The sequence below is a fragment of the Phocoena phocoena genome, chromosome 5, assembly GCF_963924675.1.
Source record: "Phocoena phocoena chromosome 5, mPhoPho1.1, whole genome shotgun sequence".
Lineage (NCBI taxonomy): Eukaryota > Metazoa > Chordata > Mammalia > Artiodactyla > Phocoenidae > Phocoena > Phocoena phocoena.
The window spans coordinates 120,984,097-120,998,719 of NC_089223.1; the positions used below are offsets into that span (position 1 = coordinate 120,984,097).

Below are 14,623 nucleotides of genomic sequence, written 5' to 3' on the forward strand. Positions count from 1 at the left end.
ATCTTGAATATTTTATCTGTATGTGTGCTTATTAAATTAGCTTAACTAAATATTCTGCTATAGTACTCAAGGTATAACTCAAACATGCTCCAAGGTATGGAATAGCTGTTTCTCATGGAGCATGTTCTCCAACAGAGCATGCTGTTCTCATTGTATAAGTATAATAGTTGCATAGTAACAACTGAATGGGTATCATGCAGCATCATAACAAAAACATAGTGTAATTTTAGTTCTTATAAGTTGCTTCCCTGACTTGTGTATCTATGATAGTTATAAATACAGCTTTTATCCATTATATATATATATATATATATATACACACACACACACACATACTGTCCCTCTATGTATGCATGTATGCATGTGTATGCCTGTATGTGTATGCATGTATGTGTGTATTGTGGGTATGTATATATGCCACTCTTAAAAGGCATAAAAATAAACTCTACTGATTGAATTAAACCACTATCCAGTAACCTCATTGTCAGATCTACTGACCATTTCTTTTTAATTCTTTCTACTTTCTGATCTATTAATTTTTAATAGTTGTTGACTACCCTCCTTAAAAATTTCTTCCCAGAATGTTTATTTTCATGAGAGGTATGCTAAAGTATTTAGAAGTGTCATACCTGCAGCCTACTTTAAAGGTTCAACAGAAAATTTAAAAATTGATAGTGTCTGGCCTTACATTTAGGTCTTTAATCCATTTTGAGTTTATTTTTGTGTATGGTGTTAGGGAGTGTTCTAATTTCATTCTTTTACATGTAGGTGTCCAGTTTTCCCAGCACCACTTATCGAAGAGGCTGTCTTTTCTCCATTGTATATTCTTGCCTCCTTTATCAAAAATAAGGTGACCATATGTGCATGGGTTTATCTCTGGGCTTTCTGTCCTGTTCTATTGATCTGTAATTCTGTTTTTGTGCCAGTACCATACTATCTTGATTACTGTAGCTTTGTAGTATAGTCTCAAGTCTGGGAGCCTGATTCCTCCAGCTCTGTTTTTCTTTCTCAAGATTCCTTTGGCTATTCGGGGTGTTTGTTGTTTCCATACAAATTATGAAATTTTTTGTTTTAGTTCTGTGAAAAATGCCATTGGTAGTTTGATAGGGATTGCATTCAATCTGTAGATTGCTTTGCGTAGTATAGTCATTTTCACAGTGTTGATTCTTCCAATACAAGAACATGATATATCTCTCCATCTGTTTGTATTATCTTTAATTTCTTTCATCAGTGTCTTATAGTTTTCTGCATACAGGTCTTTTGTGTCCTTAGGTAGGTTTATTCCTAGGTATCCAAAAATGGGCAGAAGACCTAAATAGACATTTCTCCAAAGAAGATATACAGATTGCCAACAAACACATGAAAGGATGCTCAGCATCACTAATCATTAGAGAAATGCAAATCAAAACTACAATGAGATATCACCTCACACCAGTCAGAATGGCCATCATCAAAAAATCTACAAACAGGGCTTCCCTGGTGGCACAGTGGTTGAGAGTCTGCCTGCCGATGCAGGGGACACAGGTTCGCGCCCTGGTTCTGGAAGATCCCACATGCCGCGGAGCGGCTGGGCCCGTGAGCCATGGCCGCTGAGCCTGCGCATCCGGAGCCTGTGCTCTGCAACGGGAGAGGCCACAACAGTGAGAGGCCCGCGTACCGCAAAAGAAAAAAAAAAAATGCTGGAGAGGGTGTGGAGAAAAGGGAACCCCCTTTTTATGGGCCTCTCACTGGCCTCTATCTGACATTGTCCCTATTTTCACATTTCTGGATCTCATCCATGCTTCAAGAGTTGGCTTTCAGATTTGCCTTCCAGCTGGGAATAATCTTTTCTTCCTGGGAAGTCCCAAAGCCTTTTTCTCTTTCTTTGTTATTGTGGTTAGTATGCTTTCCATTGTACTATAGTTATTTATGTGCATGTTACTGGTAGTTGTTAAGTTCTTTAAAGTCTGGATTTATGTCTTATCTATTTCCTGTGTAAACTATATGGTACGTAGTTCTCAATGAATATTTATTAAGTAAATATCTAAAGAGCTATCTTGTTTGGGGGGCCTTTTGGGGGGAACAAAATTTTGAGGTTTCTTTATTAATATACCAAAGACAGAAAAGATTACATGTTCCATAAGGACCTACAGAAGTATATTTAAAAGTAATTTTGCTAAAAAAGAAATACAAGAACTTAGATATATAGATGAGACCTTGGATCACTGATTCAAACCATTTTCAAACAGATGAAAGCTAGTTTTTACAGCCACGTAGAATAGAATATAGACTTATCAGAATGTTCAATCGTTGAACCAGTTACTTATACAAGTCTTGACAAACAAACATTTTGTTTTTCTTTAGTATTTCTATAATACGCAGTTCACATTTTATAAACTCCTAATTTACTTTTTGATGCTGTTGAAATTATTTTTAGGAAATTATTGATTCTTAAATAGTTCTGTTTCCCTTCTTGCATATATATATTTTAAAATTTTTATTATTTGCTTGTTTGTTTTGCAGGTATCCTGGTCAGATATAGGAGGACTGGGAAATATCAAACTGAAGCTGAAACAGGCTGTGGAATGGCCCTTGAAACATCCAGAGTCTTTCACCCAAATGGGTATTCAGCCACCTAAAGGAGTTCTTTTGTATGGGCCTCCTGGATGCTCTAAAACAATGATTGCAAAGGCTTTGGCCAATGAGAGTGGGCTGAATTTCCTAGCTGTAAAGGTAGGGTGTTAAATTTTTTAACTGCTACTCTGTCTTCTAGGCATCCCCGTCCAATCCTCTGATTCCTACCCTTAGGAGAGCATAAAAGGCCATCTTAAGGAGTAGTTGATTTTTATTTGAGATTGATGGCAATATAATATAGGGAGATGGGAGATAAATTAGTGCCTATAATCAGCAAATCATGGTTTAGTTTCTTGATTCTCAATATTTCTTACACACGTGTAATAGAAACCAGTTTTCTTTCTACATTTTTAAATTGTACTAATCACTTTTGTTTAACCAAGACTTAATTATAAATTTGATTGAATTTAATAAATTTAATATTTACAAACATAATATTTTAAAAGAAATCAAATACCTTATATGGTACAAATCATTTTATTTTTAATATTCATTATTTATTTGGCTGCATCGGGTCTCAGTTGCAGCACACGGGCTCTTTGTTGCAGCACGTGGACTTCTCTAGTTGTGGCACATGGGCTCCAGAGCGCATGGGCTCAGTAGTTGTGGCATGTGGGCTCTCTAGTTGCGGCACATGGGCTGTAGAGAGCACGGGCTTAGTTGCCCTGCGGCACGTGGGATCTTAGTTCCCCAACTAGGGATCAAACCTGTGTCCCCTGCATTGGAAGGCGGATTCTTAACCACTGGACCACCTGGGAAGTCCCCGAAAATAAATTTTTTAAAAACACTTTCCCAGTCAGAAGATATATATACATTATTTATATTCTGAAACACACACATGCATATTTTATTTGTTTACTGCCCTGCCCTATTACTTGGAATAGATTATCTTACCTGATATGTAGTTTTGCATTTACTATAGGACTAGATATTAATTTTGTTATTAACTTCTGTGTAACATGATAATATATCCATTTACTAAATATATATATATATTTTAGTATGCATGTATATGTATATATAAAACCTTAAATCCATTTCTGTAGACTTTATCGCAAAAATACATATTTAAATATGTTAACTATCAAAGTCATTTCAGAAAAGGTACATGATAATTTATTTTGATGTTGTCAGGGAATTCTTTTTGTAATAAAGTATGTTCTTTTAATCTTAAAACATTGAAATCATTGGCAGGTTGAATGTATAAAACCTATTTCAGAGTGTCAGTCTTTTACTTTACTGTTGACCCTTGAACAACGTGGGTTTGAACTGTGTGGTTCCACTTATACGTGGATTTTTTTTCTATAGTAAAACTATAGTATTACATTATCCGAGGTGGATTGAATCTGCGGATATGGGGAAACTGTGTAAATGGAGGGCCGACTATAAGTTACACTAAGTTATACTTAGATATTTGACTGCATGGAGGGTCAGAGCTCCTCACCCCTGCATTTTTCAAGGATTAGCTATACTTAAATTTTTTGTGGAATGATATTTAGATGTATTTAGGCTATTTGCTTTTTAAGAATCAGTATCTTCACAATAACTAGTGTTTGCCTGTTTTTTATTATCTTGTAGAAGACATTGGATAGGGATTTGGGGAGGGGACCATTGTCACTATGATTAGTTATGCTGAATCATTACCATAGTTTTAAAGGTTGCAGTTTTAAATGTTGGAGTGATGAGTGATTTTGAAATTTCCAGAGACATCTTGATTTCTCTTTGGTCCTTGTCCTCTTGTCTTGTGGTAGTGGAAGTGGTCATTTTACTGGCATTTCCTACTTTTTTTTTCTGTCATCTCCATTTTTTTGTGCCTGCCTTCCACAGTGTATATTCATAATTGAATTTTTCCTGTCTACTGGAAATCTAAAACTTATTTAATGAGGATTTAGCTCACAGTTATTTACACTTGAATGTCAAGGAAGAAAGAGCACATATATTTCCTTACAAATTAGTATCTCACTCTTTTGTGATCCAGGTGCTTACCAGGACTGCTTTCTGGCCTATCCTAGGATTACTTAGAAATATATTTATTACTGCTTTTGCATATGAAACCTTTCATAACTTTACAGTTTCACTTTTGTCTTTTTTCATGATGAGAAAATGAGGAAGACTCTTTTTTCATGTAAAATAACCAACTATGTGTTAATTTATATGCACCTTTCATTAACTATTTAATTCTTTTAGGTCACACACAAAAGATAAGTGATAAGAAATTTTCTTAATAAATTGAGTTTGTACTTGCTTAGGGATTATTACATATCCTACTTACTAATTTTTATTTAATGTGGACTTTTATTCATTATACAATTTAGTGTACTTTGACAGTATTATTCAATTTTTGAATCTGGGTGGAGGATATATTAAGTGAACAATGGGTGTTCATTTACTATTCTTTCAACTTTTCCTATGTGTTTATAAATTACAAAAGAAAAAGTTGGGAACACAAAAAATATTTGCTTTTTTATGCATTTTCATTGGTCCTTTCATCTTGGTCTGATTAATGCTTATGAGAAGAGTTAAAATAGCTATATCATACCATTTATGTATGAGGATATCAAGTCAAAGAAGTTAGGAATTCATATTGTATTCTTTCAAGTTTTATTTTCCTACAAAGAAAAAGTTATCTTTTGTTTCCAACATAGATAATTGTTTTCTGTGGGATTTAAGTGTTATAATTAAATTTGAACTTTTTGAAATAACAAATCTCACACATTTTGAAAGTGATCAGAAAAAAATAGGTAGACTCTGGTTTTGAGAAACACAAGTGTTCTGGATGTATTGAAAGAATAAACTCCCTAACACTTTTTGCAATGGTGATTACCTTTAATTCCAAAGATAAAGAATTTTAAAGTTTAAACATTTCTTTCTCTGAGTTTATGAAAGAACGCTTTATCTTCCCCTGTGCATCTTTTCTAAACAGTGATTACAAGATTTATATTCTACTCAGAGTTAAGACTTCACCTTGGCTTGTGTGGGCTCTTAATAGCCTTTGGCATCTGTGTGTGTTTTTGTGCAGACTGTAGCACTTGACATACGGTTAAGTTTAGTTTGCCATCTGGGTCAATTACATCAAAATATTTTCCAGTTGAAATTTCCTCTCTGCTTCTCGCTTGCTTTTTGTCTGGAGTGCTACAATAGATTAATTACCCTTGAATGGCTGGGCTGCTTTACTTTATGAAGAACTGTTACTGATTCTGGAAGAAGGGTGATTAGGCCTCTGACAGGGATTTTCAGCAAGTCCTTTATTAGCTGTATTGGTGAGTACAAGAATGTAATGAACTTAGTATATCCTTAACTTTTGGGGGAAACTTTTTCTGACACTTGTCCCAGAGAGGAATTGTGCAAAATACATCCCATTTTCAGGAAAAACCTGTATTTTACTGAAAGCAGTGCACAATTCAAAGTAATTACTATAGTTCGTTTAACTAGATTCCCTACTATTCTGTTACCAAAAGTACAAGATAATTTGAACTTTGTAGGTTCCAAGTTCATCTTCAAACTTTAAAAAAAAAAATTAGGCTAGTCTATAAATCATAGAGCTTTTATTTTGCAGATATTGCATGGAAAACTGCATAGATACCTCTTTTACATACTGAATGCTTTAAGATTAGTTTCTAGGATTACAAATAAGGATAGTGATGTTTAAGAAGGTGAAGTGACTTTTCCAAGTCAAAGTGGTGGTAATGGAACTGAAATTTGATCTCAGGACTTTCTGACTCCAGAGTCTAAGCACTAAACCCCACTGTATTATACAGTCTTCCATTTTCCCTTTTTTTTTTTTTTAAATAAAACTAGTGCCCAGTGCTTTTTTTCATTAATTACATCAAATTACTTGAGAAGGTAGTTCAGGCGGTTTCTATGGGGCAGGTTCAGAGATGTGGAAAGATGTTTCTGGGACCTAGTTTAAAAAATAATTTTGTTTCTCTCAGACAAAGAAAACTGAGGAAAATAGCATGGCTTTGGAGTGGAAGTTGATTGAGTTAATAAGAAAGGGTAAACTCTGCCAAAGAAACAGGAACCTGATGAACTAAATGGAAGTGTAGGGAAAAAGACTAGTGGTTGAATAATGTGAAGCTTGAAATTTACCTATTACTATATAATTTGTGCCCTTGAGATTGAGTGTGTTACATTGAAAAGAGCATTAAGCTAGGATTCAGATAGCTTTGGTTTGATTTCTAACACTAGCACTTTTTAGCTCTGTAACCTTAAATGCGTTCTCTAAGACTTAGTTTTTTCATCTCTATAGGCCTTTTGAGAGGATTATATTTAAATCGTAAGTGAAGAAGTTTTAGAGGGCATAACTACTTAACTCTTAAGTGTGGGCTGCATATAGTTATGACTTCCTTACAAGAGGGTTCCTTATGGAAAGGAGGGAGGGGCAGAGTTACTTGGTAGTGGAGAAACCTACCTCAGCCAGGTTATCATGGTTAACACCAATTGGTCATGTTGTTAGTATGTACCCGTGCATGATGCGATGAGAATGGTCCTTTCTTCCCAAGGTCTTCCTCCCAAACACTCATAATCCATGTCTACCTGTGAGAAAAACATCAGGCAAACCCAAATTGAAGGACGTTCTGTAAAGTACCTAACCAGTACTCCTGAAACTGTCAAGGTCATCAAAAATAAGGAAAGTCTCAGAAACTGTCACAGCCAAGAGGAGCCCAAGGAGAGGACAGCTAAATATACTGTTGTGGTTTCCTGGATGAGATCCTAAAAGGACATTAGGTAGAAACTAAGAAAACCTGAATAAACTGTGGACTTCAGTTAATAATAATGTATCAATATTGGTTCATTGTGACAAATGTATCACACTATATTAATATATGATAAGAATAGGGGAAACTGAGCATGTGTTGGGGTAGGGATGAGTATATGGGAACTCTTGGTACTGTATGCTCAGTTCTTCTGTAAACCTTAAACTTTACCAAAACAAAAAAGTCTGTTAATTAAATAAGAGTTCTAAGGTCAGTATCAGGGCATACATATTATGTCTGGATTCAGTGAATGTAACTGAAGTTGAAAAGCCCAGCTCAGGACGTCCCTGGCAGTCCAGTGGTTAAGACTCCATCTTCCACTGCAGGGGGCACAGGCTCATCCCTGTTTGGGGAAGTTCTGCATGCCACGCAGTGTGGCCAAAAAAAAAGGCCAGCCCAAGTGTTCTGTACTGCGCTGTACATGATGAGTGGATTGTAGGGAAGGAGCAGAATCACAGGGAGATGGTCGATTCCTTGGGTGAGGGCTTTGGAGGAGACCTTTCCTATTCATCACCCCTCTGTTCATGTTCCACAAGGTAGTGGAAAGTGACTGAGAAGAGCCCTGAGAGGAAGTTGGCTAGAGAAAGTGGGTTTGAGGCTTCCCTGAGCTTGCCTGTTTTACTGCAGTTCTCAGTTGAAGCCTATAAAGGTGTGTTGGTTCTGGCCCCAGGCCCCAACATTATAAAGAATACTTTCTTTTAGAGTTTTAGTTATTTTTTCTTTCACCTGGGTACAGCTTCTAATTTAGAGTCTCACTAGGAACTATGTCCAGTTTCATGCCTTTTGTGGACCCTAACTCTTTATTCTCCTTCCACAAGTTTATTGCTATTTGGGCTCATCTGGAGTCTGAAACCTTTTGAGTTTCTGTTTAATTTCCATTAGGGTTTTTTTTTTTTTTCCAACTTAAAAAAATCTTGATGTCTCCAAATAGTGTTGTCTTATGTGCCCCATACTCTTAAGTTGACAGTTATTAGCATCCATGTTAAATAAAGACATATAGTTAGTTTTATCAATGTTTTAATGGCTATTAGGGAATAACTAATAATTATGTATTTTTCTTAGGACAAATAGAATAGTTACTGTGCCATGGTCAGTATCACAAAGTTATGTAGAAGTTAGATTGAATTTACTTAAATTTTGTGCACCATATAAGCTGACATGTTAAATTTGAGACATCATATATTAAAACTGTATATGTTAATAAATTTTTTTTTGAGTTGGGCTTGTATCAGATTAATGTCTTGACATGAAAGTATTCTATAACATGTGGCTAAAAGTAAAAAATGACAATATATATAACAAATAATAACAAAACCTTTAGTATTTGGAATCTAAGACCTAGAGAAATTTAGAAGGAAAAGAATGCTTTTACACTTCGAAGAAGTTTACTTACTTAATAATAGAGCATTTTGTTGTTGTGTCAGTTCAGTTTTTATTTGTGGATTTCAGCTGAGAGAGATTAGTTATTTTTTCCTTCTTTTAAATCTCTTTTGAATGAAATTTAATTGGGGTTGAAATAAATATTACAGTTTCATGTCTGTAACACTAAAAATATTTGTAAATGTTTTAGTATTGCAACAATAACTCAAATATATATTAAGCACCTTCTGTATGTCTGGCACTGTACATGGTAAACAAAGTGCATTAGATGGTCTCCTTGGTATCTACCAACTCATGATTCAGTAAGAAAGACATTTGACTAAGCAAGTGTTATAATGAAATGGGTAGCATTTAGAATCTTGATGATTAATTGTATGTGAGAAATGAGAAAGAAGTCAAAGGTGATTAAAATTTTTACTTTTAATGACTGGCAGATGGAAATACCCCAACTCTAGGAAGAGTTAGCATGTGAGGAGGAAAAGTAGGTTGGAGGTGGGAGAGCAGGTACCAGATTGGGATTTAGATACGTGGAGTTTGAAATGCCTTTAGAGCAATATGGCAGAAATGTCCAAAAGGGTGTTGAATACGAGTTTGTAGCTCAAGAGAAAGGTTATTTCTAGAGATTAAAACATGGAAGTTGAGACCTCGTGTTTAAGATTGTGCACAGTGGTCAGTAAAGGGGATTGAGAGTCATGAGAGTGGTCACTAATATAAACGATTTTTCTGGGGGGGTGTGCACAAGTGCACTTTATAGCTAGCTTAACTCTAGTCAGCTTGGTGCCCACAGTGTAAGTTCTGAAGAAATGTGTCATTTTCTTTTCTTGAATAAATGAATTGTGGGGAAGGTTTGTATTATACTTTTTGAGAAAACAGCTTGAATTCTATTTCCTTCTCTGCCAGACCCTCTCACTTTTTAGGGGTTTTTACTTGCCCACGGCATTTCTTGCCTAGTACTTAATGCCTGTTTTCAAACTCTTTGAAGTGCTTTCCCAAAATGGCCTTCTCTGTGTGCTGATGCTGTACTTTTTATTAATTTTCAAGATCCTTTACTCACATTGCATATATATAGTTCTATCTCATGTGACTTTGGGTTTTTATGAGCTTATTCCATAACATTTAACCATAGTTAACGCTTGGGTTAACTTGCCTTCCCTAGACTTTCGGGAACTTATACAACCTTGATTTGAATTGTAATAGCCAAAAGCAACAGGCAGGTGTCAGACACATTTAAAAAGCCCTTGAGAAGACTGGAAAAAACCCAGTAGTGATTAAAGGGGCAAAATTGCAAGAACATGAGGTATAAATATTGTACTTAAATTTGTGACTGATATGGTGTAAAATACTGAAACACAGTAAAAAATAAGTCAGGTTTAGTTTTCACTAGATTTAACAGAACAGTTGGACAGATTTTTACATGTTTTTATGTTATTTTTGTTGTTTTATAAACTTGAACACTTGAAATCTTGGTCATGGAAAAATTAAAAATAACATTACCCCAAAACAAGCCAATTTATGGTACTTAACTTTTGGTGGTTTCCTTGGTCACGCTTATTAATGAAGCACTTACGTAGGCAGGCGAAATGTGGCAGGACTAACATAACATAGTTATTTTGGTAAGTAAAATTAGAAGAGAAATAACCTTATCAGCTTTCATCAACCTTATCCATTCTAGGGATTCATGTATTATTTTTTAAAAGAGTTAAATAACTTAGGAGCAAATGTGGGATTCATAGACCATACTATATGTACCTAACCCTTATAATTAGGTATGAATGGTCTCTTGTCTATAATGGTTATCAATAAAAATCCTTATTTTCAAATTAACCCATGCTAACAGCCATTTATTGACAGAATTTGCCCTTGCCACTTGATCTCTTCCCACAAATACCTTTGAATTTGAATTGCTGGTACCATGTACAATCTTAAGTGGACATTTCCTTTTTTTTTGGAACTTGGAAAACAGAGGACATCATAGTTTTTAGAAAAAGTAGTCTGGGAACTCAAATCCTGTATTCTTGTCATCATTTCTGTCATTTAACTTTTCTGGGACTTCTGGCATTTCACTTAAACTTCTTTGGGCTTTGTTTTCCTCAGGTTTTACGTGAGATAGGTTAGAGTAAATGATTCTCCTAAAGCCCTTCCACGAATAACATTCTATGAGTAGCTCACATAATGCTTATATTCTAATCTGTTGTTTATCTTTTTTGCCTGTTGGTGGCTAATCTATTCACCTCAGAGGAGTGTTGTAAGCAGTAAAGGGATAATACATATCAAGCGTTTAGCAAGATTTCATAAAATTAGCTGATGCTAGTTGCTGTTTTCCTCTGTTTTTAAGAATTGGATTATATTTGACCTCAAATAGAACAAAAAAGTATAGCAGCACAGCTTATGATCCCGTAAGTTTTCTGTTAGTGTTAGAATAAGATGTAGTATATATCTTTGAAAGTGATTTTAATCTTTTGCAACTTGTACCAGAACACAGTGATTTTGGGCAATTTGAACTTCAAACTCAAAATAACCTTTCTTTGCCTAGACTTCATATGGAATTCTGGATTTATGTAACATATCAGTTCAGCTACTGGGGTTGCATTTTTAAGCCAGTCATCCAGGTAGGATTCCTCAGCATGCAGTTCTGTACAAAATCACATGTTCTCTAGAGGCCTTACAGTACTTTTCTTTTTTTTTTTTTTTTTTTTTTTTTTTTTTTTTTTTTTGCCGTACGTGGGTCTCTCCCGTTGCGGAGCACAGGCTCCGGACGCGTAGGCTCAGCGGCCATGACTCACGGGCCCAGCCGCTCCGCGGCACGTGGGATCCTCCCAGACCGGGGTACGAACCCGCGTCCCCTGCATCGGCAGGCGGACTCTCAACCACTGCGCCACCAGGGAAGCCCTACAGTACTTTTCATTACTGCTATGACTTGTTAGTAATACTTGACTTGAATTATTCTAACCCAGATTTTCTTCACAGCTCTAACTTCTTAGGTTAGATTTTCAAATCTGTTTGATATTTTTTTTTCTTTTGTTTTGTTTTTGGAGAAAAAGCACTGTTTGTTATCCGCAGGTTTTTCTATACGTAGCCCACCTCTACGTAGTAGTGGAATGGCCCTTCATTGTTTAAGGCTGTAGGCCATATTTTCCCATTTTCAACACAATATTGTCGGTTTGCCTATACATCAGATTTTTAAAACATGTTAATCTTTCTGTTGTCTTTAGCAGCGTATTGTGTTCTTAGATCATGAAATGATCATAACCTTGTACTTTACAGCATCGATATTCAAGTCATCTTTTTTAGAGTCAGCTCTATGGAGAATAGTAATCATTTTTCCGGATTCTATAACCGCTTTCCTTCAGTTAAGCCAGATATTTAGAAGGCTGTATATATGTATTAAGTATATTCCCTGATTAAGGAAATGTCTTCCCTGGCTTACTATTTTTATGTTACACCATTGGATTTTTTTTTTTTTTTTTGCGGTATGCGGGCCTATCACTGCTGTGGCCTCTCCCGTTAAGGAGCACAGGCTCCGGATGCGCAGGCTCAGCGGCCATGGCTCACGGGCCCAGCCGCTCCGCGGCAAGTGGGATCTTCCCGGACCGGGGCACGAACCCATGTCCCCTGCATCGGCAGACGGACTCTCAACCACTGCGCCACCAGGGAAGCCCTACACCATTGACTTTTATGGAGAGTTGCTAGAACAGTAACAGTAATACAGAGTTTGCATGATAATAAAGTAACAGTGACACCAGCAGTTTCCTTTCTGATTTTTATTAGGTCACCCTTGCCTAAGTAGTCACCCTAAACTGAATGAAATTCTGCATAAAATTTTCTTATCCCTTCCTCACTCCCCCCACAACCCCTCTCCAACAAAAATCCATTCTCCTGATTATCTAAAGCTTCTTTTATCGAATGGGCCCGAATTGTTTTGTTGTTTACTTTCTTAACTCTGTTCATAGTCCCTTTTGGGTAAAAGTATAATTTATATTATATATTATAAATGGGCAGACCTTGTTTTGCCCTGTAGTGCAGGGCTCTAAAAATGGTCATGCAAGATGAAACCATGCAAAATGATCTTAATACCCAATGGGGAAAATTACAACTGTTCCATGACCTTTGAAAATTTGGCAAAACATGAGGAGCTCTCTACTCTTGGTTGTAAGTGTACAAGGCAGTGGATTTTGGCTGTATAATAACTTTCTTGCTGGTCTTCTTGCTGGCAAACTGTCTCTGTAGTCTAGCCCTTCATATTTTATAAGGACACTACAATTTATTTACCCATTTTTATGTCAATGAATTTTTAGATTTAATTAATGTTTAGATTCCAGGTTTAATTTTTTTGTTGCTGTAAAGAATGCTTCACTAATATTCTTGTACATATCTCCTTGTGTGTATGTACAAGAGTTTCTCTAGGGTATACATACCTAGAAATAGAAGTTTGTCATTGAGCATGAACAACTTAAACATTACTAGCTATTTTAAAATTGCTTTTTTTTTTAATGGTCATTGATTTTTTTCATTAATATTTTGATCAATTCTCTCAATGTTCTTTTTTGTTTCTTTGTTTGTTTTTTTGCGGTATGCGGGCCTCTCACTGTTGTGGCCTCTCCCGTTGCGGAGCACAGGCTCCGGATGCGCAGGCTCAGCGGCCATGGCTCACGGGCCCAGCCGCTCTGCGGCATGTGGGATCTTCCTGGACGGGGGCATGAACCCGTGTCCCCTGCATCAGCAGGCAGACTCTCAACCACTGCGCCACCAGGGAAGCCCTCTCTCAATGTTTTGAAGTCCAGGTTTTTCACTCAGCAATTGTGTCATTGGTATTTTTGGTGAATTTTGATCTCATTGGCAGAAATGAACTATTTCAAATTGTATGAGATTAATCTAGATCAGTAGTCAGCAAACTGCAGTTTTGGGGCCAAATCCAGCTTACAGTTTATTTTAATTTAGCCCTCTGGTTAAGAATGAACTTTACATTTCCAATGGGATGTTTAAAAGAAGAAGAATATGTGACACAGGATGTATGAGTCCCAGAGTGCCTGAAATATTTACTCTCTGGCCCTTTACATTTTATCTTCCTCAATCCCACAATACTTGGGAAAATGCCTCCAGGTTTATTTATCTTACTGATAGTTTTGAGTATAAATTTTGTGTTTTTGTTGTATAGTCTAACCTGTGTCTAAAACCAAACTTGTAAAATTGGTTTGGTATTAAGCTGTTGCTATTTCTTTATCCTTTAAAAAGTGAGAATGTTGTGTCTCGGCATTACTAATGTTTCATTGTTTGTCTTTATTCAAGTTAAAGCTATTTGGGATTGTATTATTTAAGAAATTAAGATAATTAAATCATTGGTGATGAGGTCACTCTGTAGTTATCTTTGGGGAGTTAGCTTCAAAACAATTCTGTTGTGTAAATATGATTGCTTGGAGACAGTTTAAGTATCAATGTACAAACAGTTGACATATTAATTGTAAATAATATTTAGTCATCAAAAGCACTGTCCAAAGCAAGTTTTCTTAATAACTTTGTTTGCTTACAGATAATTTATGCATTCCTTGGTTGTTGGTAAATTTCAGTCAGATGTAGGAGTACCTTTAAATGTTAGTTATGCTTTTCATGCATCTGCCCCCTAATTAGCCTCAAATATTAATTATTTTACAGTATGTATAATTTATTACTCTAAAATAATTTTGAAAAGATTATTTTTAAAGAAAATAGGAAAACACACATAAGAAATAGATGAGAGTTTTCTTTTGGGGGGAGAGGGGAACATAATTAACCTTGTTAATGTTATATAAAACTTACTAATGCATCAACTTAGATTACTCAGAAAATCAGGCAGAAAGGTAAAATTGCCCCTCTCATTACTTAAGGATTTCTGTATC

General features: G+C 35.8%; 1 protein-coding gene across 2 annotated transcripts in view; it reads left to right on the top strand.

Moving 5' to 3' along the window:
* The window catches only part of AFG2A (AFG2 AAA ATPase homolog A), a 336,287-nt gene that overhangs the window by 78,502 nt on the left and 243,162 nt on the right, over positions 1–14,623 (top strand). For both annotated transcript variants that reach the window (XM_065877711.1, XM_065877712.1), the window contains one exon: positions 2,503–2,712. In XM_065877711.1, the coding sequence (XP_065733783.1) occupies positions 2,503–2,712 (210 nt within the window). The remainder of the gene's footprint in view (positions 1–2,502; positions 2,713–14,623) is intronic.